Here is a 26,044-nt window from a genome sequence, read left to right on the forward strand (position 1 = left end):
GCCCCCGCGTGGTCGCGGATGGCCTGGTTGAGTGGGGACATTTCGGCGGCGGGGGGCAGAGGGCGTCTCAGGAGGAGAAGTCAGGCCCAAGGCAGGGAGGACCGCAAGCCCGCAGGTGGGGCAGGGGCAGGGAGGCTGGCGGTGCGGGAGGAGCCACCTGGCCTTCGCTCGGATGAGCCGGGGGCCTCCGGCTGCCCCGCCAGGCTGCCAGCCGCTGCTCGCCTTCCCGCCTGTGTCAGCCTGCTGACGCCGTGGGCCCGTCCCGGCTCGAGGTGGCCGCCTCCTCTGCCCCGTCTTAGATCCTTAGGGTGGACCCGGAGGCCCCAGGGGAGAGGAGCGGGCCTGAGTCACTGTGGTTGGAAGAGGGATGGGCAGGACAGCTGTCTACGGCTCGCTGGCCGGTGGCCAGGGCGGGCATGACAGGTTGACCCCGATGAGCAGCTTGGCCACAGGTGATCTCTGGAGTTGCCTGGCCTAGCTTTGGGTTCCTGCCTCCGGGGTCTTTTGTCTTGCTGGGAGGCCAAGTCCCTCATCAGCAGATGTCTGAGCGCCCGTCACGGTCCATGCAGGGGTAGTCGTAACCAGACCCAAGTTTGCGTTCGGAGGAGGTGCCAGTAGGTGCCACGTGTAAAGTGGGGCAGGAGCTCGAATGAGACCCCGTGGGGCGGGGGAAGCCGCTCTTCTCTGTAGACCTCGAAGTCGCCTTTCTGCACCTGCAGGAGGAAGCAAGTCCCTCATTCTCCAGAAGTTGAAAGGTTAAAGGCATTGTTTAAACTCCTGGGGTTTTTTTTCTGGGTGGTTTTTAATCCAGAAGCAAGACAATCATTTTAAGTAATTCCCCAGCTAATAAGGGTGTGGGTTTGGATCCCAACGCCGTGTACCAGTGTGGCCTTGGGAACTAGTAATGCCTTGGAGCCTCGGTTTCCTCCACTGCGCATGGTTGCGTCTGCCTCCCAGGGTTCTGGCGAGGGTAAAAGAGGTCAGCGTACTTCGAACATAGTTAAGTGCTCGGTAAAGTTTTACTTATGTTAGCATCGCCGTTATCACCGTCACCGTCACCATCACCATCACTGTCACGATCACCATCATCATCATCACCATCATCACCATCATCACCATCATCACCATCATCACCATCACCATCACTGTCACCGTCACTGTCACCATCACTGTCACCGTCACCATCACCGTCATCATGGGGAATGTGGCGATCTCAGGGAAACGCAGGGCCCCCCTCCCTGCTACATCTCGCAGCTGCTCTTCGGTGGGGACGAGGGCCTGAGCGTGAACAGAGGTGGAGGCCCTGTTTGCTTCTCCTCAGCCTGGGGCCGTGCATTTCGTTTTAAGCCGAGGCCTGTGGGGCTGGTCTGGTTCCCGCGGAGGCGCCCACATCCTGCCCCGCTGCCCTGCCGCGTGGCCGGCCTGCCCCCTCTAAGGGAGCTGGGGCCTCGTGGCTGCCAGCCGCCCAGCTGCCTGGCTCTCTGGTGAGCTTCGCCTTGAGCTGCAGAAAAGCCCCGGGGTGCCGGGGACGAGCCTGCTCCCTCAGCATCTCTCCCCTTGTGACAGCCCCTTTCCATGAGTCCTCTTGATCTCTGGGAATCCAGATTAGATTCCAATAATGAGCCGACCTGGGCGCCCTCCCTGGCCCTCGGGCCCTGCTCGCAGTGGGGCCTCAGACAGCTGGAGGGGCGTGCTGGAGCCACCCTGGGCGGGTGGGGCTGCGACCCGGGTCTGGGGTCGGTGGCCTTGGCTCCAGTGGCCTTGCTGGGCGGGGGTAGGGTGATGGGCTAAGGGATCGGAGTCTCACCCTCCTTTTCCGGACCCCAAGCCCAGGGCCCAACCAGCTGAGGCCCGGCTTCCCAGAGCTGGACTCACTTCTGTGCCCATTGGTTCCAACGCCGGTTCCAGCTGCAGGTGAGGGCGTTTGGGGCTGGAGGTCGCTCCAGTTAGCTGGTTTTATTCGTGGGAACTAGACTGGGCATTTCCCAGCCTCCCCGTCCTCCTCCCCACGCGGGTCCCAAGCTTGTTCCCTGCAGTGCTGCCCTATCTATAGGACATGCGGGTGCTCTGTGAGATACCCCTTGGGGGGAACCTGCTCGAAGGGCATCAGTCATCACCCGGGTCTAGATGGTGTTGGCAGCTGGAGGGAAATTGTCCCTTGGTCCATCTCAGAGACCTTGGCTGCCGGGAGGTGACCTCAGAGTGGTCTCCTGGGTCAAGACTGGATCCGCTGCAGTCTGAGTCACTCTGACGAAGAGAGAACTGTCCCTGCGATGGGCCAAGGGGGACAGCTTTTCAGCCCCCTTCAGCCCAAGGCAGCCTGCAGGCGACGAGGAGGGAGGAGGCAGGCCTCGTGCGCCCGCGCACCCGGTCGGGGCTCTGTCACCCACAGCCTCCTCGCGGCCCTCCCCAGGTCTCCCCAGGTCTCCCCAGGTCTCCCCAGGTCTCTCCAGGTTCCCAGCTCCCTGCAGGGGGAGCATCGCTGGTCTCCCCAGCCATCCAGGAGCACACACACCTGCCGCAGGCCGACCCTTTTCCTCCGAGAAGGATGCTTCTGTCAGCGCTGCCCGACCCGCCCAGCGGAGTCCTCAGCCCCTCCTGGGGTCATGTGAAATGCAGTCCAGAGTCGGCTGGCTGGGTGGCGCCTGAGCTTTGGCGTCTCTGACCCACCCCAGGGATGGGGTCTACAGACACTGCGGGAAGGTGCTTGGGTGCTGTGCGCAGAGGGCTCCTCGGTGGGAGAGCTTCACCGTCTCACGCCCCGAGGGGCCCCAGACGATGGGTCGTCAGACCTTTCCTGTCATCGTGCTAAGACAAAAGACTCGATCGCAAGACCGTGGCCTTTTCTGACCTCAGTCACCGTGAGCGCGTCTGGGCAAAGGGACCCGGTCACCCTCCAGAGCACGTGCCCCGCCTGGCGCCGTCTGGTGCACCTGGGACGTTACCCTGCGAAGACTTGTCTCCCCATTCCCAGGTGCAGAGACGTCTCAGGGAGGGGAAGTGACCTGCCCGAGGTCGTGGAAGTGGCGGGGCGGGCACTCGAACTGAGTCACATCTCGGCCGTGACCGCGCCACGGCGCTCCTCCCCCGGGGCTCAGACAGGGCGACCGTGCGTCCCTGGCCGCGGTCCGCAGCCTGGGCCGTGCGCGAGGCCCGCTGGGGCTTTCGCCGCGGTCCCAGTGGCACAGGAAGTGGCTGGCCGAGGGTGCAGATCCCTGTGGGCCCTGGCTCTGGCGTCTTCTGGAAGCTTCCAGGGTCTTCTTGCTGCTCCCGAAGGCCTACGTGCCTGGCTCCATGTGTCCTGGCTTCCGTCTGTCACCACTACACCTCAGCCCAGGGTGTGAGCTCAGGAGTTTCCGGTTCGGCTCCCCCGTAGCCTTTTCTGGGGCAAGGAGGGAGCAGCTGGTGCCAGGGCTCGGCGGGCGGGCCCCGGGAGGTCGGAGGAGGCCACGCCGAGAGCAGCCTGGCCGAGGACGCCCCGCACTTCTCCCGCCGCCTTTCTCCAGACCCCACTCCAGACCCCAGCTCGGAGCCGCTCGAGCAGGAGCCAGGGGCCATCGACATCTCATGCTTCCCCTTGGGGTCCTGGAGGAGATCACGCTGGGAGAGCCTGAGCCTGCACCCAACGACACCGTCCTCTCTGGGCAGCGACGGGAAGCGCCGTGTTCGGTCCGGCTAGTGCCGGTCGCAGCGCGGTCGGCCTGCCCTGCTCAGCGTCCCGGAGCCGAGGGGCCCCTTGGCTTCCCGCGCTGTGGGCTGAGGCCACCTGCTGGGCCTCGGGGGTTTTTTGATCTTCGTGCCTTTTATTTCCTTCCGTAATCCGTCCCAAGCCCGGCTTCGAGGGGGAATCCGGGCGATGGCGGGGGGATCGGGTCCGGGGGACAGCTCCCATTTGCCGAGTGCCCGCGAGGGCTCAGGCCGGTGCTCACCAAGTCCATGCGCGCCCTCTTATTCCTCGTACTGACCTCGGAAGGCTGTGTTCTCCCTCTTTGTGGATGGAGCACGTACTAGAGGTGGAATTCGAAACCAGGTAATAAGTAAAATTTTGGGTGCTCGTCGCCCCGCCACCCTCAGGATTCTGATGCAATGGTCCCAGTTTCACCTTGGCACGGAGAATTTTCAAAGGTCCCCAGAGGTGACTTGCTCCCTGCTCCGGCCTGTGCCTTTGAGGATCCGAGGGACCTGGGCCGAGTCGCGTCACCCATTTAATGGGGATGAAGACGCCCGTCCCGCCTCCCACCGACACTGCTGGAGCGTGGCACCTAGGGATCCCCAAGGCGAGCGGATGGGCGTCTGGGGGGCTTCCTGGGAGAGGGGGTACAAGTGGCGGCACCGAGGAGCATCTACGAGGTACTTCCGGTGCGTCCGTTTGGTCCCCGTCGCCCCGCGTGGACGTAACGCTTGACCGCGAGGGTCCAGGTGAGCACAGGCCCCGGGAGGCGGTCCCCCCGCGGCCCCGCCTGTGGGAAAGGGCCGCTCCGTTTGCACCTCGACTGACCTGGCTGTAGCCTCCGAAATCCGCTGTGTGCGCGTCACCCCCTCCGTTCTGAACCGAGAGAGGAGAGGGCGCCTTCGCCAAGGGAGGCGATGATAAGGGGATCGATCGTATCAGCACTCACGATGCAACGGACGAGCCTGAGGCCTCCCTCCACAAGCCCCGAGGGAGGCTCCGTCACCCGGCCCGTTTCACAGACGAGGAAACGGAGGCGCAGTGCCACACCAGGGGTTGAAGAAAGGGAGCTGGCATCCATCTCTCCCCAGACCCCTCTGCCCGTCGTCCTTGGCTGGCGGGCACACATCTTCCTTTCCCTTCTCGGCAACCCTAGAAATCAGGTAATGGTGGGGGGGGGGGCATGTTTTCCACACGAGGAAATTGAGGCAGAGAAAAGACCTGTCCAGCTCGTGCCAACACTGCGGACATACACCAAGTCCCTGGAGGCCGGCACACAGTGGGCACTTAGTTGGAGACTGGCACACAGTGGGCACTTAGTTGGAGACTGGCACACAGTGGGCACTTAGTGGGCAAACGTGCATGAAAGGATGGAAGGAGGATCTGGGCTTCTGGGGCGTGGGCTTCCTCAGCTGACGGGCCATCTTTTCTGGAGGTGTTTCCGGCCCCTCGGCGGCGCCTGGCCCGAGGACGGGTGCGGCACGTCCCTGCTGGCCCGGCGAGTGGCGGCCGAGAAGCCCCGGTCCCTGCCCCTCGCTCTCCCAGCGCCTCCAGACTGGGGCCAGTCCGCCCCAGCAGACCTTCCCACGTGTTCTCGCCGAAGAGTTGAAACCCGAGAACACCTTGTTTTCAGTCTTTCTCCAGCATCTGAGCCCAATTTCCAAAAAGTGAAAATTGCCTGTAATTATAATACTTTTCGATCTTAGGGAAGTTCTCCTGCGATGATTATAATTATATTATTTAGAGCTTATGTGTCAGCGGGTACCCAAGGGTGGATTGGTTCTCGTCTGAAAGTAGGGCAGACGTGTGTGCCGTGGCCCCGGGTGCCCTGCACTGGGGTGAATTTGGGGAGAACGGGCGTTAGTGTTGGGGGCTGGCTATATAACTCGATCCGGTGCTTTAATTCCAAAAGCACTTCATACTTGGACCTGTGCTCGCCTATAGGAACCTATTTTTCCAAATGTATTAACATCTGTGTTTCATATCAGGGCCCGTAATTGCTTTAGCCTTTTTGGCAGGAGACAAAGAGAATTAATATTTTTCAGTTTGGTCATGAGCGGTCATCTGTAGCTGGGAAGAAAAGGGCCTGCTCAGATATGAGCTCAGTGAGGACGGGGAATGCAGGCTCCCCAGAAGATAATGTTTGTCAGGAGTCTGCCTTGGTTTGGGCAGTCCTTGGTTGTTTCAAGTTCGTGGCGGAAGTAGCCGCCTGAGTAACTGGTCCAAAGGCTGGTTCTCCCTGTCTTCCTACTGTCAGAGCCATTTTCTTTTATTTTCTCCGCGATGCCCATAGCTTTCCACTTTGCCTGTCCAGGAATGGAGGGAGGAAAGCGGACACCTGGCCCGCATTCCAGCGTGGGTGCTGCCACTCCGCACTGGGGACCCGAGCCGGGCACCGCTAGCGAACAGTCCTCCCTCCTGCCAAGCCTGGGCTTGGCCTGAATCCTTAGAGGCGGCCCCTGCGCGCCGGGCAAAGCCGATGGTAAGGGAACCCTGCTGCCCCTGCTTTCCGCCCCTGCCTCCCTGACGACGACCCTGAGACGAGGGTCGTGTGTGAAAGTGAATGCCCAGAAGAAGCTTCTAGAAAGTGCAGGAGCTTGGGAAAGTATGTCTGGAAAGGCAGCAGCCAGACCAAAGGGCTGTGCCTCGCCGAGTCCCCCGAGGGCGGCTTAGGCGCCTTCCTCCTGCAGGGGCTTTTGGAGACAGAGTCACACCTCTCGCCCCAGGCGAGGGTCAAGGAGCTGAAGTTTTATGGCTCCACGTCCTTCAGCGTTTAAGGCAGGGGTTCTCAGCCTCGAGGCGCTACCGACGTTTAGGGCGGGTCATTCTATGTTGGGGGGCCATCTGGGGAATGTAGGGTGTTTCACGGCAGCCCGAGCCTGCACTCATGAGATGATACCGCCAAGTGTTGACAGCCCAGAACGTCTCCAGACATTGTCAAACGACCCTTGGGGAGCAGAATCGCCCCGGGTTTAGAAACACTGCAGTGGAGGGCGGGGCGTTGGTCCGCGGGCACTTCTGCCCCGGATGCTCCCAGGTGAAGCGGGTGCGGGCACCTGAGAGGGGGCGCTCGCCGGAGCCGTGCCGTCTTGTCTGCGCCCCGCCTTCCTGTCCACCCTGCTCACCGCTCTCCATCCCCTAAAGCATCCCAGGCTTCTGGGGGTCCCGGGGTCCTTGACAGTAGGTAGGGCTTCGTCAGTAAAACCGGATGATGAGGGCCTTTTACGGGAGAGGATCTTTACTCTGGCTCTTGTGTGCGGTCCAGTTGGAGACTCTTTAAAGGGGACACTTGGGTCTGCAAGCAGGCTTCTTTTCCCCCTTGATAAGTGGGTTAAGGATCCGGGCTCGACCTTCATTTTGGGGTTGGGCCCCCGGGCGTGGGGAGTGGCTTATGGGTCTCGTTTGCAGTCGGGACTGAGTCAGACCGAGGAGCCCCTGGAGACACCAGCCGTTGTCACAGGGAAGGAGCCGGAGGTCCTCCTGGGAAAGCTCGCATCCTTCTACCGTCTGGCACTCCACGCGCACAGCCCCTACGCTCCCCGGGGAAAAGTCCGCGAGGCCCGCGATTCCTGGGCGGCGAGCCCTTGGGGCTGCCGCTCGTCCGTCTTCATCGCCGTCTCTCGCAGGCCGTCCTGGGTGGGGTGACTGCCCTGTGTGGACGAAGCCATCGCTCCTCCAGGACCCGTCCTCACACCCTGGGAAGCGGCAGGCTCGGCCGTGGTCGTGCCCTGAGGGGCACCGGCGGGCGCGAGCCCAGATGCCCGCAGCATCCTGCTCTGGCTCGTTCCCAGCCCTGCCTCCTTCCAGGGGCTTCCTGGGGTCGCCTCTCACACAGACCGCTGGCGGTCAAGTCCTTGCCTCCCAGTCTGCTTCGGGCGGGCAGGGGGCGGGGAAGGGGGGGTAGGGGCAGGACCGTCGGGGATCAGTGTGCCATGGAGGGGGCCGTGTCCGCAGCCCCCCCCCCGGTCTTTGCCACCACCCCGGTTTAAGGGTCCACAGTCAGAACGACGTTTTAGACACTCCCCCGCCCCCTTCCTGCATGCATCAGGTCGTCGGGATCCGGCCTTTGCCTTCGGAAGCCCCGAGGCTGGTCCCCGCGACGCGCGCCTCTGTCTGCAGACTCCACCGTCGAGTTCGTTTCCCTCCCCCCTTGTCTGCTGCAGTCGCTTTCCTGCCCCTGGTTTGGAGTCTTAAAACAGCCTGCGGTTCTTTAAAAAAAATAAAAAAAAAAAAATAAGGTAGGAGAGGTGACCCGGTACGATAGCCGTGCTTGCGTTGGCTTGTTTATCCCTCGAGTGTGCGTGAAGAGGCTGAATTTACCTCAGTCTATTTTGGTCTGGAGCTGGAGGCCGGAGGAAGTGGGGTGACCGGGGAAAGTCTCGGGCCGCGAGTCTCCCGGCCACGGCGTCTCGCCCGCCCACGGCCACCGTGCCAGCCACACGCAGCTGCCCGGCAGCGAGGGATTTCCAGAGCCGTCCCGGAAGCTCCCCGGCGCTCCCCGCAAGGCCTGGCTTTTCGGGGGGGCCCGCAGGTCGCCGTGTGTCCCCGCAGGTCCGTCTCTGAGCACTGCCGTCACTGGCATGCCTTCGCGGGAGGTCGAACGGAATGACAGGGCCTCCGGGTTCTGGAAATTCCGGGGCCCGAGCCCTGGAATCTCAAGCAAGGGGGAGCGAGAGTCGGGGCCAAAAGCAGATCTGAGGTTGGCTGTCCTCCCAGCTGCGGCTCGCTGCCCGTCCGTGTCCTCTGGTTCCTCCTGACACGTACGAGGAAGGAGCTGGCCCTGATGAGGCCGCGGCACAAAAACGGCCTAGGTGAGCTCCAGACAGCCGCCGGCCTCCGCCGGGGCCCCCGATTGTGCGGGCAGGCCTGCGGGTGTGGGGCGTGGAGCTGCCTGGGGCTGCTCAGAGGGCAGGGGTGGGGTGGGGGGCCGAGGCCCCACGGCGCTGGAGGCAGGGCCCTTTCTGGGGGCACCCGAGTAATGTGAGAAAGCATTCCCTTTTCCTCTTTTACAAACACGAACTGCGGAAAGTGGCCCCGGGCAGCCTCGGTGGCTGGTACGGGTGTTCCCAACATACGAGCACGTGCAGCATGTGCCCGAGGCCCACGGGGCGGTGCTGTGCGCTCGGTGCTGGGCCCAGCAGCAGCGAGCAAGTGGGACTGGTTCCTGCCCACGAGGAGCTGACGGCCTGGTCGGGGAGGAGGGAGACCCCGAGAGCTGCGCAAACAAACCCGGACACCAGCCCGAGCCCCGAGCCCCGAGTGCCGGAAAGGACTGCTCCGCAGGCATCTGATGAGGACATTGGAGAAGCTTCCCTGGGGAGCGGAAGGGGGAACAGGTGTGGGGGGGGGGTACAAGGACAAGGCACAGTGTCCCAGGCGGCAGGAATGGCACGTGCAAAGGCCTGCGGTAGGCTGGAGTCTGCCACGGATGACAGCCCGAGAGGAGGCTGTTGCGCCGGAGGGGGGCGGGAGGTGCTCAGAGCCCACGCCGGCTGCTGGGGTCGGCGCGTGGGGCAGAAAGGGCCGGGGGCGGGGGGGAGCAGCTCTCCCGCCCCGGTGGGAACACTTGCAGGTATCCCTGAGCCTCGGTCTCCTCCCGCTCTCGGTGTCTGGAGCCCGGCCTGGGCTGAGGCGTTGTGTCCTGAATGCGGGTCAGAACCACAAGGTGCTGAGCTCCTTGCCTTAGGGCTGGGGCTGCTTGAATCCAGCGGGGTGGTTCACCTTGACCCCGAGGTCTTCTCAGACCCAGAGCCCCCAAGCCCCTGGCTCTGCTGGCACCTGACCTAAGCATCTATTAATCCATCCTTAGAGCAGACCTGTCCCCACTCGACAAACCACAGGACCTGAAGGACGGAGGTCGGCTTGCCCCGTCACCCCATGGGGATTTTGCCGTGACTTGCTGAGGACGCAAAGCCTTGTGTTGTAGTGCTCACGCCCTGAGCACCCAAGGCGCCACCCGAGGCCTCCCTGAGGCCCTCAGCACGGGGAGGGTCCTGTGCGCCCCTCGGACCTCCTCACGGTTTTCTCTCGCTGGTAGATGCGTCTCCGATGGGGGGTGGACTTCCGGTTCTAGCCGTGCTCTGCCTTCACTCCCGCCCCGGCGACCCCGGGGTACACACGAGTGCGACAGCTTCTGTCACACGCCGTTGCCGGAGCTGACATTCCTTTGCAGCAGGACTTGTCAGAGCCTTTAACGTGCTTTATGACATCTCCGAGGGGCAGTGATCGTGGGGGGCTTCCCAGCCTTCTTCAAATACAGAGCCTTTTTGATTTTGACCTTCTCAATTTCCTCTCTCGGATTCCTATTAATGAGACGCAGTTTTCAAGACCTTGATAAACTGCAAACCCTTCTTCTTGCAGATGGGGAAACCGAGGCCCAGACCTTAATGGCTGCTGACATGCTTCCTGACACAGGCCTCCCGGGCTCTGGACAGGAGTGTCCTTGACCCTCCCGTGAATGCCTGCCGGGGTGGGCGAGGGAAGGGCGGAGGGAGCCAGACGGCCGTGGTCCTGGGGTGGGGAAACCTGGGGGTGGGGAGGCCGCGGGCCGCGGGCCAGCGGCTCCTGCTCTGGCCCTGGGAGGAGGAGACCAAGCCCTCTGTGTGTTTTTCCACCTTTCTCCCAGATGACTTAATTTAGTCTTCCTGGATCTGCACCGTCTTGACGTGTGTTTAAAAAAAGCCGTGGACCTCCCTGACTTCACCTTCCCGCCCCGGGTCGCCTGGGACTGCTGGGCATTCCCTGCAGCCCGAGGTGGGGCGCTGGGGCCGGGGCCGGGCCCGCCCCAGCCCCGGGCTCGGGAGGGGCGCTCGCAGCCGCCACACCCGACTTCCTCCCTGTCTCCTTTGATCCCCTGCCCGGCCTCCCTGCAGGGCCCCTGTTTGCTGGCCCGTCTGACTCCAGGTGCGGGAGCCGGCCTCCCAGCCTGACTCATGGTCAGCAGCCCTTCTCCGTGACATCGCGTCAGCCCGGGGAGGCTCTGGCATCTCCATCGCAGGCTCTCTGGCCCTCTGTCTTTGAGGACGGTCCTCCAGGCCCAGTGGCCGTTCGCAGCACGCAGGGTTTTACAGCGTCCGGCCGGCCGTTTTCCCAGGGGCCGCAGAGTGAGGCCGAGGGGAAGCCGAGGGGCAGCCGGGGTGAGGGAGGGCGTCCACTAAGCCCGGCATTCCTGCTCCCTGCTTAATCCTCTTCCCGGTTCCCTGAGGACCAGACCTTCCGGTGGCCAGAGGCCTCGCAGGCTCCAGCCACACTCGCGGGTACCTGAACCCTGTCCTTGTCAGCCTCGCTCGTCACGCATTGCAGACTCTGTTCCCTCTGCCGGGATGCCCTTCCTGCCCTCCTGGCCGCCTCGGCCCTGCTCGTCCCTCTGGACCTCTCGGGAGGCGCTTCCCCAGGATCGACCGACCGACCGACCTCCCAGAGCACCCTCACCCCCCAAGTCCAGTCCAGTCCTTCGTCTGCCGGCCCAGAGGACGCCTTCCTCTCCCTCCCGCCTCCCCGTCAGGGTCGAACGACCCTCCCGTGTGATGCGCCCACAGCCTCCGGAGCCAGGGCTCCGTTCCTGGCTGCCGTTGTACGTCCGGCTCCTGGCAGGGCACCTGAGACTCGGGGGGCATTCAAGGGGCCCTTCAAGGAGTGGAACAGTCAGTTCCTAGGACCGCCGTGGCAAATGACCACACACTTAGTGTGCGGGATAGCACAAACGGACAGTCTTCCGGTCGTGGAGGTCAGAAGTCCTAAATGGATCCTACCAGACAAACCCCGGGGGGTCCCCAGGGCCGGCTCCTTCTGGAGTTTCCGGAGGAGAAGCTGTTGCCTGGGCTCTCCAGCTCGTGGAGGCGCCCGCCTTCCGTGGCCCGTGGCCCTCATGTCACTGACTCCATGTCCGTCCCCACGTCCCCTTCCCTGACTCCCGTCTCCCCGTCTCGCTCACACAGCCCTTGCGGTCACATCGGGCCCACCTGGCTAATCCAGGGTCATCTTCCACGGCAGAAGCCCTAACTACCACGTCTGCCAAGTCCGCGTGCGTTCGCCTTGGAAGGCAGCCAATTCACAGGTTCTGGGGATTAGGACGGGGGCACCTGGGTGGGTATTATTCCGCCGGCCACAGAACCCGATGAAGTTCATGTCCCTCTCTGACGGGGAGGCCGCTCGGCGCCGGGCCAGACACATTCTCTCTTTGATTCTCTTCTCTTCCTCTAACCCCAGGCAGCAATTTCTGGCTGGGGGCACCGAGGTGACAGATAGCTCTGTGTGCCTCATGTCACCTCCCGTCTGGGGCCTGCCACCCACTAGCTAAGGATGCTTCTTTAACTCCTCCGCATCTCAGTTGTTTAGTCTCTAAAGTGGGGGTCATGAGTGTATGCACCTCGTTGGAAGAGGAAGGATATTTTATTTATTTATTTTTTATTTATTTGATTTATTTTTTTAGGTGAGGCAACCCTTGGTTGACCTCACAGATGGCAAGGACCTTGTCATCTTACAATCCCTTATTTTTCACGCCTACAGCACCTGGTCTTCCTAGGTGGGCTCCCATCCAAGTACTAACCAGGCCCGACCCTGCTTAGCTTCCAAGATCAGCCGGGATCAGGCTTGTTCAGGGAGGCGTGGCCGTAGACTTGGAAGAGGAAAGGTTAGGTGGGAACACGTCGCTCAAACGCTGGCGCACGGCAGGTGCCCGAGACGCCGTGTTGGGTGCTGAGGCCCCAGCACCAGTCACGCCTCCTGGAGTGACCTCGGACGGCTCTCACTGTGGCCCTTCCACACCCCAGCTACGTCCGCTCCTGAAGGCGGTGGGCTGGCTCTGAGGCTGCGGCGACAGGAGTGTTTGCAGCGCACCCACCCGGACCGGGGCCCGGACGGGGTCCTCGTTCTCGTGCAGCCACCAGCACGTGCGCACGAGGCGGAAACTCTGGTCTCCCGGGCCGAAAAGCACCTGGAGCAGATTCCCGTGGTCGTCTCCGGCTGCTAAGACCCGGGCTGCGGGGACCCTCTGGCGGGGCGAAGGAGGCGTCGCCCCACAGTCTTGCAGGGCAGGAGAAAAGAAGAGGGACGCCGTGGCCTGGGGCCGGGCACGGACTGTCCCAGGTGCTGAGGCAGAGGGCGCTGGGCGGCCCAGTCCGAGTCTGCGTTTCCTGTGGCTCCTGCTCCCGCCGGAGGTGCCCAGGGCCGGACAAAGCCCCAGACTTCACTTCTCGGCCCTGTTTTGCCAGCTTCAGGGCCGGAGTCCCTGCGGAGTGTAAATTTCTCTGAGGCCGCGGTCAGGGGGTGGCACCTGACATCCCACATGGGGTTCCTGCTGCCCCTGGAGTGGGTCGTGGGTGAAGGCCCATGAGATCACGGTCTCTAAATAGTCTCCGAGGAGCCAGAGCGCAGAGGAAAGACTTTCCATCTTCCCACGTCGGAGGATTTAAAATACCCACTTTTCCATCGTGGTAGAACTTTCCAGGGGAAGGTGGGCTGAGAGGCGCTGGCTGGAAACCGGCTCTGGGGGTGCGTGCAGCTCCTCTGGTTAGATTTCTCGGGTCCTCGTGGGTGTCCGTGGGAGGAGAAGCCCGCAAGCCCCAGCGACGCTCTACCGGGGGCCAGTGGTTAAATATTAACACCCCTCCTCACCTGGGAGTTGGGGTCGCCAGAGGTTCACGCCCCAGAGAGCAAGGCTTTGGGGGAACCTGGGTTTCGGGAGGGGAGAAATTGACCTTCTGGGTCTTACCGCTGTTTTGTTCATCAAAAGCAGCATGAGAAGGGGCAGGAATGCCAAGTTTGTACCCCACGTCCGCTGCCTCCACGGCGGGAGGAGGGGGCTAAACTGTCCACGCCCTACAGGGCGGGAGGGGCCGCCCGCCTCGCCCAGGTTGGTCCCCCAGACCCAGCAGGACATGGAGATAATGTTGTCCCCAAATGGATCTCGCCTCTCGTAGGAACTGTGCTTCTAAGTCGGGACAGTGTTGATGTGTGGGAGGGGGAGGCAGCGTGCTTCGGAGTGAACCGTGGCCGACACGCTGGAGTGCGGGCGTGCTGGCTTTTCACAGACAGGTGTGTAAACCGTAAAACCATCGTTAGCGTCATGACATCATTCCTGCTCTGTGTCCGGGGCTCATGTTGACCTTTTCCATTTAAAAACTAGATTTATTAAGACGTAGTAAACATATGATATAATTCACCCTTGTAAAGTGTACAGTTCAGTGGAGTTGTTTTTTTGGTTTTTTTTTAGTGTATTCAGAGTTGTGTGACAAGTACCACTATTCAGCGGTACAATATTTTCATGACCCAAAGAGGGAACCCACACCCACTAACAGCCGTCCTTCCCCAGGTGCCCCCGGTCGTCCCCGGTCCCTGGAGCAGGTGGCATTACCCCCCCTCACGGAGGCTCAGGAGTTAGCCGTCTTGACCTGCTCGCCTTCTGCATTCCCTACCACCTAGATCTCACCCGCCTCTAGAATCTTCTCTGCCCCACGCAGTGTCGTGACAATAAAATCCGCTGCGCGGGACTCAGCGACTCCCGGCGTCCCGTCCCTCGGTGCGAGGAAGGAGGGCGCAGGGCTTGGGCGCGGGCGTTCTCAGGTCCGGCTCCCCACGCCGTGTCCTGTTCCGTCACTCACAAGGGCTGTCCGTGTGGACAGTCGACGTCACCTCCGAACGTCCCTTCGCTCCTCTGTAAAACGGGAACGACAGTCTCACCGTCGGGGAGATCCGGGGAGCTGGCGCAAGGAAAGCCCCTGGATTTTCAGCTCTGGGGAGGGTGAAAGAATGAGCCGCGTTTCCCAGGGGCCCTTCGCCCTGAGTTTTTCCCAGCTCTGCCGTCACCTGGGCTGGGTCAGGGAGGCCAGTATGTTCAAGGTAAATACAGGTGTCACAAAGGGCTCGTTCAGTTCCTCCTGGTTCTGGGAACCATTGTGTTCGAATAAGATACCCCAAGTGGCAGGTAGGAATTCCCACCCGCCCACCCACCTGTCAGCCGGGACTTGGCCGTTGAGCACTTTCTCATTGCCCTGTTCCCGCGGGCCAAGCGGCTGCCTGGGCCTTCGTCCGAGGGCAGAGCCCGCGTCAGCACCCGGCTTCCCACCCCGACAAGGCCGCCCTGTCCCGGAGCCTCCCAGTGCAGGTTCGGCTCTTCCAGACGTGCCGGGAGCGAAGTGCAGACTGTGGCTTGGAGGAGGGGAGCTGGCGCGTTCACGTCGACTCGTGGATGAGTCAACGCCGGCCTGTCACATCTGGCCCTCGGTGTCGCAGCCTGTAATGAGGGAACGCTTAGTATCGTTTGGCAAGGCCTTCGCTCATCAAAGGCCTAATTTTGTTCCCCAAGTCACTACTCATTGTTCTAAAGGCCTAACCAGATCTCTGGTCACATTTTCCAACAAGTTACAATTTTCCAGCGAAGTCACCGCCCAGGTTTGTGACTTCTGTGCTGCGGTGTGGATGTTCCGACAGGGGCCCTGGGAGCCTGACTCAGTAAGGGAGTTGTTTTGGTTCAGAGTGGTGTTTCTTCTCTCAGCGAATTGTCAGACGCAGCTGGCGGGTTCATCTCGGTGGCTCTCCGGCGCCAGGAAAACCGTCGAGGCAAGCCGGAGACGAAGGCGGCAGGAGCTTCCTGTTTGCAAGTTTGCAGTCCGTGAGGACGTCCCCCGCGCCGGTTCTGAAACTGCTTCTGGAAGGGCCCCGGGAGGAGGGAGAGGAGAGCAGGTCAGGGAAGGCCGGTTTTTATTCCATTTGGATGAGAGTCAGACTTAGGGTCTTCAAAACCCTTTGTGGCTCTGAAAAGCCTCCTTAGCTTCTATAATCTCTCTTTCTTAGAGAGGCGAGTTTCTTGTAGATCATAAGGAACTTCAGTTTGCCTGGCTAGGGGACAACATACTGTCTTACATTGTGGCTACGTTTCACTGGTCATAAGATCAAAAGTCATACTCTACTCATAGGTGTGGTGTAATAATATAATTAAGCATTTTCTGAATGCAGTTCTGGCCGTTGTTGACTGTTACTTAAGAGGCGGGGCTTTGGGGGACCTGGGGTGGAGATAACCCGTTTTCTTTATGCTGTCCACCACCGCGGAGTGCCCCGACCCCCATGGCCAAGGGCTGGGCGCGCACTGACTAGGCCAGGTACATTCTCTGCCCCCAGGCTTTTGGATGGAGGTGCAGAGGGGAATGTGCTCAAGTTCATTCCTTCGACAACGGCGGTGAGCCAGCCTTCCCCCTCGCCCCGGCCGTGGCTCCGGCCTGTTCCTGAGCCTGGGTCTCCAGCCCCGCATAGCCTTCTCTGGCTGACTTGTTAATCTCTCTACACAGTGTCAGTGGCTTTTGAGTTGAAGTAAATTCGAGACACCGGCGAAAACTACCGACTTAGTTCCTGCATGCCTTCTCGTGTGTCTTATACATATTAATGTGCCCGGTAAATGTCTACTGTGTCGTGGCACGCAACGCTTACAATTTGGCCGACCTTACAAACTTGGAGATCTGCAGGCCACACAGGAAAGATTAATGGGCATGACTGGCAGCGGTTTCAGTAGGAAGAGTTGGGGACGGAGCCAGTAGGAGACGTGCGCCTCATCTGCAGACATTTGCTCCTCGGCGCCCGCCGATGGCTTAGTGGGCCATGTTCCAATGCGTTTAGTTTGCCAAAGGCTCCCAAGTGGCGGCAGCGACAGCCTCGCAAAGGTGGTGTCCAGAAGAACCGTCTCCATGGGTGGTCGCAGGCTTGGGCTTGCAGGCACCCTGGCTGGGTTCCAGTCCCGCCTCGGCTGTGTCTTAGCGCTGTAACCCTGGCAACAGCTCTGCCTCTCTGAGCATCAGCTCTGAGATCTGCACAATGGCAACGGCACGAGTGATACTGTCCACCTGGCGGAGTTATCGTAAGGACTCGGCGGCATGGTGCCGGTCAGGCGTTTCGACCCAGGGCCTGGCTCGCGGGAAGTGCGCGATAAACACTTGCTATGTCTGGTGGAGAAAATTCCCCTTCATCCCCCAAAACATGAGATCGCCCCAGGTAAGGTAGAGATTGTCAGTACCCAGGAGCAGGAGCTGGTTGGGTGCTGTTCGCCACTGTACCCCAAGGACCTGGCATGACGTACGGACGCAAATATTTTAAGTTGACTACTGAAGGACTCAAGATAGGGAAACTTCAAATCGTTATCATTAAAAGTGTGAGAGACATCATGATGCCTTATATACTAGAATTCTGCTCCCTAGACAGGTAAAGTCCATCCACCTACCCACCCGTCGCCCCATCCGTCCATCCCCCGTCCGTCCCTCTTCCATCCACTGCAAGGTCAGGGTGGTTTCAGCCATTCGGGAGGAGAGCGCGGCTCAGGGCTACCTGTCGACGCTGTCGGGCCGGGAGTCCACCTCCTGACCCCTGCCGGGCTCCCGACGCAGTCGTGTAGCCTGGGAATGAAGAGTTTCTGCCCCAGAGCCCAGTTGCCTGGCTCGGGCCCTGACTTGGCAACTTCCTGGCTAAATGACCTGGGGCGAGCTGTGTTTTTTCCGTGTATTCAGGGGAGGTGCCGATGTCCTTGCGACTAGGGTTGTGAGACTCGAATGAGGTAATGTGTGTAGAACGCTTGGGCCCGGGCCCGGAGAACGGTGAGTAATCGAGCAGATGTGAGCTTCTGTTCCCTGGGATGGCCAGCGACATGGAGGCGGCGTGACTCCCGCCGTCCCGGACGCCATGCCCCCGGCCCCCGGCCCCCCAGCAAATCTGAGGGGCGGCCGTGCCTCGTAGCCGCGCCTCGTGCCCTGTCTGTATCTCTTCTGCACCCTTTGTCCCCACCACGGCTACCAAGAGGTCTCCGTGCCTGGCTCCGGGTCTGACGCACCCACCTCTAGGGGACTGCCGGACCTCGCCCCTCCCCGCTCACCCGCCACTGTCCTCATCTCCAGCAGCGGCTAGCCGGGTGACTGGGCGACTGAGCCGTGACCTGCTGACCCGAGCCTGCATCTCTCTTCCTCTCTTGCAGGGAGTCAGACCTGTTCCTGCTGGACAGCCGTACCCTCTGGGCCTCCGAGGAGGGCTGGCTGGTGTTCGACATCACGGCCACCAGCAACCACTGGGTGGTCAACCCGCGGCACAACCTGGGCCTGCAGCTGTCCGTGGAGACCTTAGATGGTAAGCGTCAGCCCTTCCCCAGCGAGCTCTGAAGCAGCCCGTGCTCCCGAACTCGCGCGGGATCTCGGCGGCGTACGCGCTCGTTCCCATCGAGAGTAGGCTTCCCTGCCCCTCTGCAGCCGGGACTCACTGTCCAGCCTTTTGATCCCACCCCCCAAAGCAGCCCCTAGCCCTTGTGCAGGAGGCGATCGCACAGCAGGCCACCGCTGGACTGCGTGAGGCCTCGCTGCTCGACGCGTGGTCCCGCACCAGCTGGGTTAGGGATGCAGAATCTCTGGCCCGCCCCGGCTGCTGCATCAGAACCTGCACTTGAAGGGGAGCCCCAGGTGGTGTCTAGACACCCGGCACCACTAGACACTCAGGACATGCCATCCCGGGGTGTCCTGGGCATTGTAGGGTGTCCACCGCATCCCTGGCCGCTTCCCACCAAATGCCAGTGGATTCCAGTAGCATCTCCTAGTTGTCACGCCCCCCACGTGTCTCCAGATGCGCCCAAACGTCCCCTGCGGGTCGTAGTTCCCGTTGGCCGAGGGCCACTGCGCTGGTGCAGGGCATTAAGCCCCTTCCAAGGAACCCCGAGTGCGGTTCTGAGTCCCAAGTACTTGGAGAGTCCGCGGCCCGCCCGCCCCTCCCCCAGCACCTTTCATTCCCCCCTCCCCCCCCCACAGGTGGCCTGGTTGGCTTCGGTCCCGTGAGAAGGGCAGACGAGAAGATGAGGGGAGACTGGGGTGAGCCTGGCCGTGCCAGCTTCTCCTTCTCCAAAGTGTATTTCTTATTAAGTGGATGGAGATGGTTTTAGGGTGTGCAGCTTCTTCCCGTACCAGTCTTAGGAAAAAAACAAAAGCACTTGTTTTAAAACAGCTAACACACGCCCAGGGCTCAAAACGCACGCGTGGCAGGCGTGGGCGGCGGGGCTCCTGGCCCTGACGTCCTGCCCCGGCGGCCGAGCCCCGCCGCCCGGCGGCCGCTGCCGTCTCCCTGCCACTGGACAGCTTCTCGGAGACGCTCCCTGGGCGTTTAAGCAGCGACGTCTAGATCCCGCTTTCCTCCCACCACTGGTGGCGGAGCGTAGCGTCACCTGGCTTTTCCCCACCCGACCCCTTGTCTTGGCGGTCGGTCCGTTTGCCATGCAAAGCCGTCGCGTGTTCGCGTGCACCTGCGGCGAGCGAGCCTCGCTCACCGTGCGACTCTGCCCTTGAGAGCCTCAGTTCCTGTCTCCAGCACGCAGTAATGAGGGCCTGGGCCATCGGGTTGTCGCGATTAAAGACGTTCATACAGGACCCGTTTACAAATGGTGCCTTAACCCACGTGGGAACCCGCCTGCCGTCTTGTCAGAATGCGGATTCCGATTCAGCCGGTCCGGGGCGCGGCCTCGGAATCTGCATTTCCAGGCAGCCCCAGGCCGGCCAGAGGCTGCTGGTCCCTGGGCCAGGCTTTGAGTCCCAAGGGCTGAGCACAGGACCTGGTTCAAGGTCCTAAATGAGAACTGCTGTTATCGTCGTTGTTGCTATTGTTGTGATTATCGCCACCGAGAGCGACTGACCCAGTCCCCCTGGGATGGGCAGCTAGGCGTTCCCCGGTCTTCTGCTCTTACAAACAAGGCTACCGTGGAAAGCCTCACTGCACACGCCTGTAGCTCCAGGAGAGATGCCGGCTGGCGGCACTGTGTATCTGTGCTTTTGACCGATATTCTTAACTTGCCCTCCTTAGAGGCCGTTCCGTTCGCACCCGGCCCGCGACCCACGGGGGCCCCTGCTCTCCCGTCTTCGTCAGCGCAGGTTCTCAGACTCTTTGCGAACCCCATCGACGGATGACAAAGTGCACGGGATCTTGTCACTTCCCTCTGCCCTCCTCTGGCACGGGCGAGGCTGGGCCCTTGGCTCTTCTTCCCTGTGCTCCGTCGCCTCGTGCCCTCTGCCCGTCGTTCGATCCGGTGTTGTTCTCTTTCCTCTTTACATTTTTCTTTACGTTTTGGGGACGTTTGGCCCTTTGCGATTCGAGCTGCGGACCAGTTCCCGGCTTTTAGTTCTTACTATGGTCGGTGCTGGGTTTTGCCGAGTCGGTTCAGACAACACAGCTGAACGTGACAACCTTCTCCTGGATCGCTCCCGGGCTTTACGTCCTTCCTTCCTGTCAGAGGCCACTGCTTCGGTCTGAAGGTCCCCCTGCTCCCCAAACGTCAGAACTTAGTCGCCCGAGCCATGAGCCATGTGCCAGGGGACCACAGAGTTCAGGACTACACTTGTCTCGTTTCCAGGCGAGTCTTCTTTCTCCTGATGGTCCCCAACCTGCCTGCTCCCCTTCCTCCCTGCCTGTGCCCCCTGACACTTAAAGAGGGTCCTCGAAGGTGCTGGATTTTTCCATCGTTTTATACTGGGCTGACAAACTATGCCCGGTGGACCGAATTCAGCACGCAGACTTTTTTAGTGTGGCCTGTGAGCTAAGAATAGTTTTCACATTTTAAATTTCACATTTGAAATCGTTGAGAAAAATCAGAAGAAGACTATTTTGTGACATATAAACTTACATGAAATTCCCATATCAGCGGCTTAGCTCACAGCCACACTCATTGGTTTATGTATGTCTGGGCCCGTTTTCGTGAATAAGAGCAAAGTTAAGGAGTTTTAACAGAAACTCTAGGGCCCACAAAGCTGAAAATATTTATTATTTTTCAAAATATTATTTATAGAGTGGGTTTGCGACCCTGCTCTATACCAGCATTTCCCAAACTGTGTTCTGCGAAGTGTCAGTGGGCGTCCCGGGGCAAAGAGGAAGAGATCACAGTCGGTAACTGAGAACGCCGATGGATAAACAAACCGAGATCCTTGCAGAACTTATCAGAGCTTTTATTTTGCTGATGTCCAGCATGAATCTGTTGGGGAACACAGCACAGAGGAATGCCAGGCTTACTTGGCAATGGAATCATTTGACTCCTCTTCTTCCTTCAAAGCCCTTGTGCAGCTTACCGGGGGCGAGGCAGAACTGAAGCTAAGGCAAACTCAACTCCTTTCCTTAGAGTGACCACGTCCTTGGACTTGACCCCAGTGGAGCCTGTGCTGCCGTGGCCTGCCTGCCCCGCTGGCTCAGGTGGCCCTCAACTCAGTTACCCCTCGCGTCAGGTTTGCCATCATCTTTCTCCCCGAAAGTCAGGGTCTTTGTGCCCCTTCGCCTCCGGCTTCTGCCCCCACCCCAGGCTGTGGATACGGCTCAGCACTTACTGAAGCAGCAGAGCCTGATGGGTAGAGCGTGGGCTCAGGAGCCGGTCGGACTCCCCAGGTTCAAATCCCAGCTCGGCCGTTTCTAGCCGCGTGAGCCAGGGTGAGTCACGTCATGTCCCTCATCTGGAAAATGGGGTTAATAATAGTTTCCACCTCCCAGGGTGGTTGCAGAGGATTAGATGAGCTCATGCAAGTGAAGAGCTTAATTGCCCAACATGTGGTAGCTCCTCTGCTCAGCACAAATTAAGTGCTTTATGTCATTGTCCCCTGTAATCCTCGCCATTACCCGGGGAGCTGGATGCTATCATTACCATCCCATGGTACAGGTGAGGAAACTGAGGCCCCCGAGAGGTGACAGCTCCACATCCGGGCAGCTGCCCGGGGACCCCGCTCCATCGCGAGGAGTGTAGCCTAGTGCTCGCGAGATGCTCCCTAGAGGCAGGACAGGGCTTAGACCCTGTACCCCCGACTCGAGGCCCGTCCCCTCCCCTCCCAGTGGGCACTGGGGGCTGGGCCCCCGGCCGGGGCAGGTGCTCTGCATGCCTGCCGGTGTGGTCGCCTGGGTCAGGGAAGGGGTGAAGTTTACCAGCTGGCCAATTAGGCATGCAACTTTTTGGACCTTTTGGGGATGAGGCAAGGAGTGAGCAAGCCCAGTGTTTCTGAGACCTCGGGCTCCTGGCCGTGAAGTTCTCTTTCCCTGCCATGGTGGTCCTTCAGCATGGCGTCCATCGAATCCCCAGGGAGGCGCGGTGAGCATGTGTTGTCCTGGGCTGTACCCCAGACCCACGGATGGATGAGTCCCAGGGTGGTCCCGGGAATCTGTCTAATGTCACAAGTTCCTTGGGTAGCTTGGGGCCTGGCCCATGATAACAGTCTGGCCTCATGCTGTGCCCCGAGTTAATAAAACGACCCCGGGCTATCTGACACTCTTCAGGTTTGGGTCGAAACCTTTTCCTGTTAGATGTCTACACTGGTGAAAGACCAGCAGGGTCTGCCGGGGAGCCTGTGGACTCCAGGGTACCATTGCTGGGCAGCCTGGTGTGCACGTACTGCGTGACCGCCTGGTCCCTGCCCCAGGACCCTCGCCAGCACTAGCATAGTGTGAGCATCGTGGCCTCACACAGCACCTGCATGAGCCGAGTCCCTGGGGGGCGGCACCCGTGCCCACCTGGGAGAGGAGGAGATGGGGCACTGGGTCGGGGTGCAGCGAGCGTCCAGGCCTTGTCCGGACTTCGGCGGCCGCCTGCACCACTGGGCAGCTGCTGGAACCCGGAGCCCTGTCCCCTGTCAGGGCCTCCGTTTCCTCACCTGTGCAGTGACACGTTGGTGATAGAGAGGCGGGCGAGCCTGCGTCCGTCCTAGGGAGGCGCAGACATCACAGACCTTTCTTTCAGAAACCACGTCTGGCACGAGGTGAGCCCCTGCTCACCTGGTCTCCAAATGCTGCCCAGGACCACCCAGGAAGCGCGCGTCTGTTTCTTCTTCCTGTAGCCGCGGCCCTCCTGTTAGTCACCCCTCAGAGCGGCACAGCTGGGCCCCCGCTTGGGGGGTGCCCGTGCGGGGGAGAAGGCCATAAACCCCCCGGGCACCTGAGGCTCGTCCGGGACCACCTGGGGAGCGCCAGCTCATCTCCAGGACGGGGCGCCGTGGGAAGGAGGGCCGGCGTCTGCTGGCTTCCCCTGGCTTCCCCTGAGCACGGAAGAGCGGAGGGGCAGCCCCTCCCCTTCCCAAGCCCCACGGGCTGCACCCCACCCCACCCCACCCACGGGCCGGTGGGAGAGCAGAGGGAAGACACATTCCAGCCCCGCGGAAGTGGGCAGCTGGCGGGGGGCTGCCCGGGCGGGGCTGGGGCCAGCTGAGCCCTCGCCGCAGTCCCGGGCTCGGGCCCCTGCGCAGGACCCGCGGGGGGACAGGCTGGCGGCTCCCGCGCAGACTTCGGTGCCCGAGGCAGCGCGGTGCGATCGCCAGGTGCCCGGTCCCTTCCTCGGCCCCACGGGTCTAATCGCGGTGGGCAGCAAGAGGCGGGCGGATCGTGCGGAGCCCGGGCCCGGCCCCGACGGTGCCCGTGTGTGTCGGATGCCGCTCCCTGGCCGCGTGCCGCAGCCTCATGGGGGCCCCGCCCAGCAGCACTGTCGTCACCGTCGGCGTCTCACCGATGAGGACGCCGAGGCCAAGTAACTCGACCGGAGTCGCTCAGCGCAGGGTAGCCCCGGACGTCCCCACAGGTTCTGACCGCAGCCCCTCCCTCTTTGCCGGAAAGCCTTCTAAGGCATGCGGTCGCCAGGGGACCAGACCCTGGGGCCGTGTGTAATGAATAAGCCGCTGCTGGGTACACGGCCAGGCCAGACAGACAGACAGAGGCCCGGGAGCCGCCAGCATCCCGGCTCCTTCCGGGCCGTTCTCGCCGCACCCCCTTTCCTGGAGAGGAAGAGCGCGAGGCGGCGGGCTTCCCTCAGCTCTGACCGACGGGGGCTGCACCTCGCTTACATGGGCTCCTCCCTCCAACAAAAACATGAAATCTGCGATGTATGCCAGCGTTGGTACAAAGATGAATATAATCCTGGCTCAATTAAACACTGAAACGTTGTCTCCGACCCTAAACAGTTCATGTTTTTGTCTTTTGATTTTGAGACATTAAAACATTTTCATAGGCCCCTAAAAGTACCGTGGGCCTGGGCACCATGCTTGACGGACAGGTCGGCCCTGAGCCCTGCATCCCAGACTGGGGAGTGATGCCGAATTCTCCTTGTCTCAGCCCCTGGCTGCTAAGACCAGCTTCCTACAGTCAACAGCCTCTGCACCTGTTGGAAGGACATTTATTCACTCAACAAACATTTGTGTATACCTACGGTGTGCCGGAGACTCTTGTAGGCACTGGGGCTACGGCCGGAACAGAACGAGGCTTTGGCCATCACGCCGCTCACGTTCCTGAAGGAGGAGGCAGAGTGTGCTGGGTCAGGGGTGAGGCCGTGAGAACGAGCGCTGAGGTCCGAGGACCGCTCGGGGAATTCCTGCAGCTCCCCGGATCAACATGCTCGGCGTCCCTGGCCTCCTGCCAGGCTGGCCACGGGCAGCCGAAGACCACTCTGGGCTGGAGACTCTTTCATCCTTGCAGACGTCAAAGCACCTGGTTCTTTTGCTCCCAGGATGAGGACTCCAGCATCTTGTCCTAGTTTGCAGGGCCCTGCTCATCTCCCTGGTCCACAGAAGAAATAATCTGGAGGCTCCGATCCCAGAAGATGACCTGCCGGCCTCATTTCTCCATCTCACACCGCCTCCTGGTGGGCCTCCAGCTGCTGCCCGACATCCCCTGAGCTCCCAGACCAGGAGGGCCCGTTCTCCCTAGTCCACCCCATTTCCACCCCCTGAATCAGACACACCTGTGCTCTGTGTGTCTACGTGCTGAGAGCCCCGGGCTCCTCTCCCCGAGGGCGGGAGCTGTGTTCCTTTTCTTGATCTTCCAGGTGGGACGATGGCAGTGCAGGGCACTTAAGGGGTCGAGGGCGTACGCTGTCCAAGTGTGATGCTCTTGCTGCAGCAGCCGTGGCCGGGCTGGGGGCGAACCGTTCGCCCAGGGCGGCCGTGGAGGCCAAGCCCATGAGCCGAGGCAGGTGAGCCACCCGCCCCCAGCGCAGCCGGCTCCGCGGTCCCCGGGCCTCGTGAGTGCCGAACATCCTGTTGTCCAGAAGCTCAAGCGACAGGGAGGAGAAGAGGCCCCGAGGACCCGGAGGCTGGGATCGGTCCTCCGCCCCGACGACCCCAGAGGCTGGGATCGGTCCTCCACCCCGACGACCTGGAGGCTGGGATCGGTCCTCCCAGGGCTGGGCGGACAGCGATGGCCGGGCGTGGTCGGGTAAGGGGGGGCGGGGCAGGCAGATGTCACGAGAGTTAACTGGTCTCGCTCACTCGCTCATCACTTGGGCCTTGCTCCATCAAGAGAAGTGGCTAGAATTAATGTGTTTTGCACAATTAGCGAGGAACATTCTCGTGCTGTGGGCCTCCTGGGGGCGGCCAGTGGCCTTGGGCCTGGAAAACAAAGACACCGCAAGAAAACCAAGATGCGGCCCTGTGCGGGTGGGTTCCAACCCCTCCCCGCTCCGTCCCGGGGCCCCATCTGTGCTCCGCGCCTGCCCCTGGGGTGTCTTCGGAGCTGGGCCTGCTGATTCTGCTCACGCCAGCGGCCCCTGTCCCAACTCAGAGTCCCGCGCCCTTCCCACCGCCAGCCTCCCGGCTCATCTCTCGGAAGGCCTTGCTCCGTGCCCGCATCCAAACCCGGACGATCTCTCCCTGCCCCGTTTTCCCTGACGCCCCCCTGGGCTCGGTGATGGGTCGGTGTCAAGTGTGCAGGCTCTGTCGGCCAGTCCGGGGCGTGGCCGCCATCCCCACCCTCCCTGGCAGTGGGTCCTGAGTGGACGGCTTCCTGCCTGCGACCTCACCTTCCCCACCTGTAAGCGCAAGGTCAAAAGCCCTGCCCGCAACGCGTCAGCCGGGCCTCAGGCTCAGAGCCAACGCTCAGGAATGGCTGTTTCATTTTTGTCGAGAACCAGTAACACCAGCTCCATCTCGGGAATCCTTTCATTGGCGAATAACAGGACGTCTTATCTCACGGGGACACAGGTGGGTCCCTTTACCAGGCTGGAAGTGCGGGAGCCGGAGCTGGGGAGAGAGGAGGTCAGCACACTCCTCCCGTCGAGCACCGGGTTTGGGCTTCATGGGTCGGACGTCCTCTGTCAGCTCCTCAACTCTTCCGTGACAACGAGAGCGCAGACCGACCGTGTGTGGGTGAAAGCCCGCGCTGCGTTCCGACACGACCGTCCGCGAGGACAGACGGCGGGCTGCGGGCGGCGGACCCTTGGTCGGAGGGTCAGCTGCAGCCAAGACGGCTTCCCCCCCGGCCCCACCGCGTTGTGTGTGCCGGTGCCGTGTCCTGGGGGTCAGCACGGCACAGCTGCCCCACGTCCCCGAGCACGGAGGAGGAGCCAGGCAGACGGGGCGAAGGCTGCCTCTGCCGGCCCCGCCTGCGCAGGGAGGAAGACGTCTCCGGGAAGCCGCAGTG

At 61.5% G+C, this 26,044-nt stretch overlaps 1 protein-coding gene and 1 pseudogene across 2 annotated transcripts in view; one reads left to right on the forward strand and one right to left on the reverse strand.

Annotated features, from left to right (window-relative positions):
• BMP7 (bone morphogenetic protein 7) overlaps positions 1–26,044 on the forward strand; it is a 67,256-nt gene that overhangs the window by 27,630 nt on the left and 13,582 nt on the right. For both annotated transcript variants that reach the window (XM_016124936.2, XM_036229241.1), the window contains exon 3: positions 17,622–17,770. In XM_016124936.2, the coding sequence (XP_015980422.1) occupies positions 17,622–17,770 (149 nt within the window). The remainder of the gene's footprint in view (positions 1–17,621; positions 17,771–26,044) is intronic.
• On the reverse strand, positions 12,170–12,288 carry LOC118610227 (annotated as a pseudogene).

This window comes from Rousettus aegyptiacus, unplaced genomic scaffold, assembly GCF_014176215.1.
Source record: "Rousettus aegyptiacus isolate mRouAeg1 unplaced genomic scaffold, mRouAeg1.p scaffold_m13_p_12, whole genome shotgun sequence".
Lineage (NCBI taxonomy): Eukaryota > Metazoa > Chordata > Mammalia > Chiroptera > Pteropodidae > Rousettus > Rousettus aegyptiacus.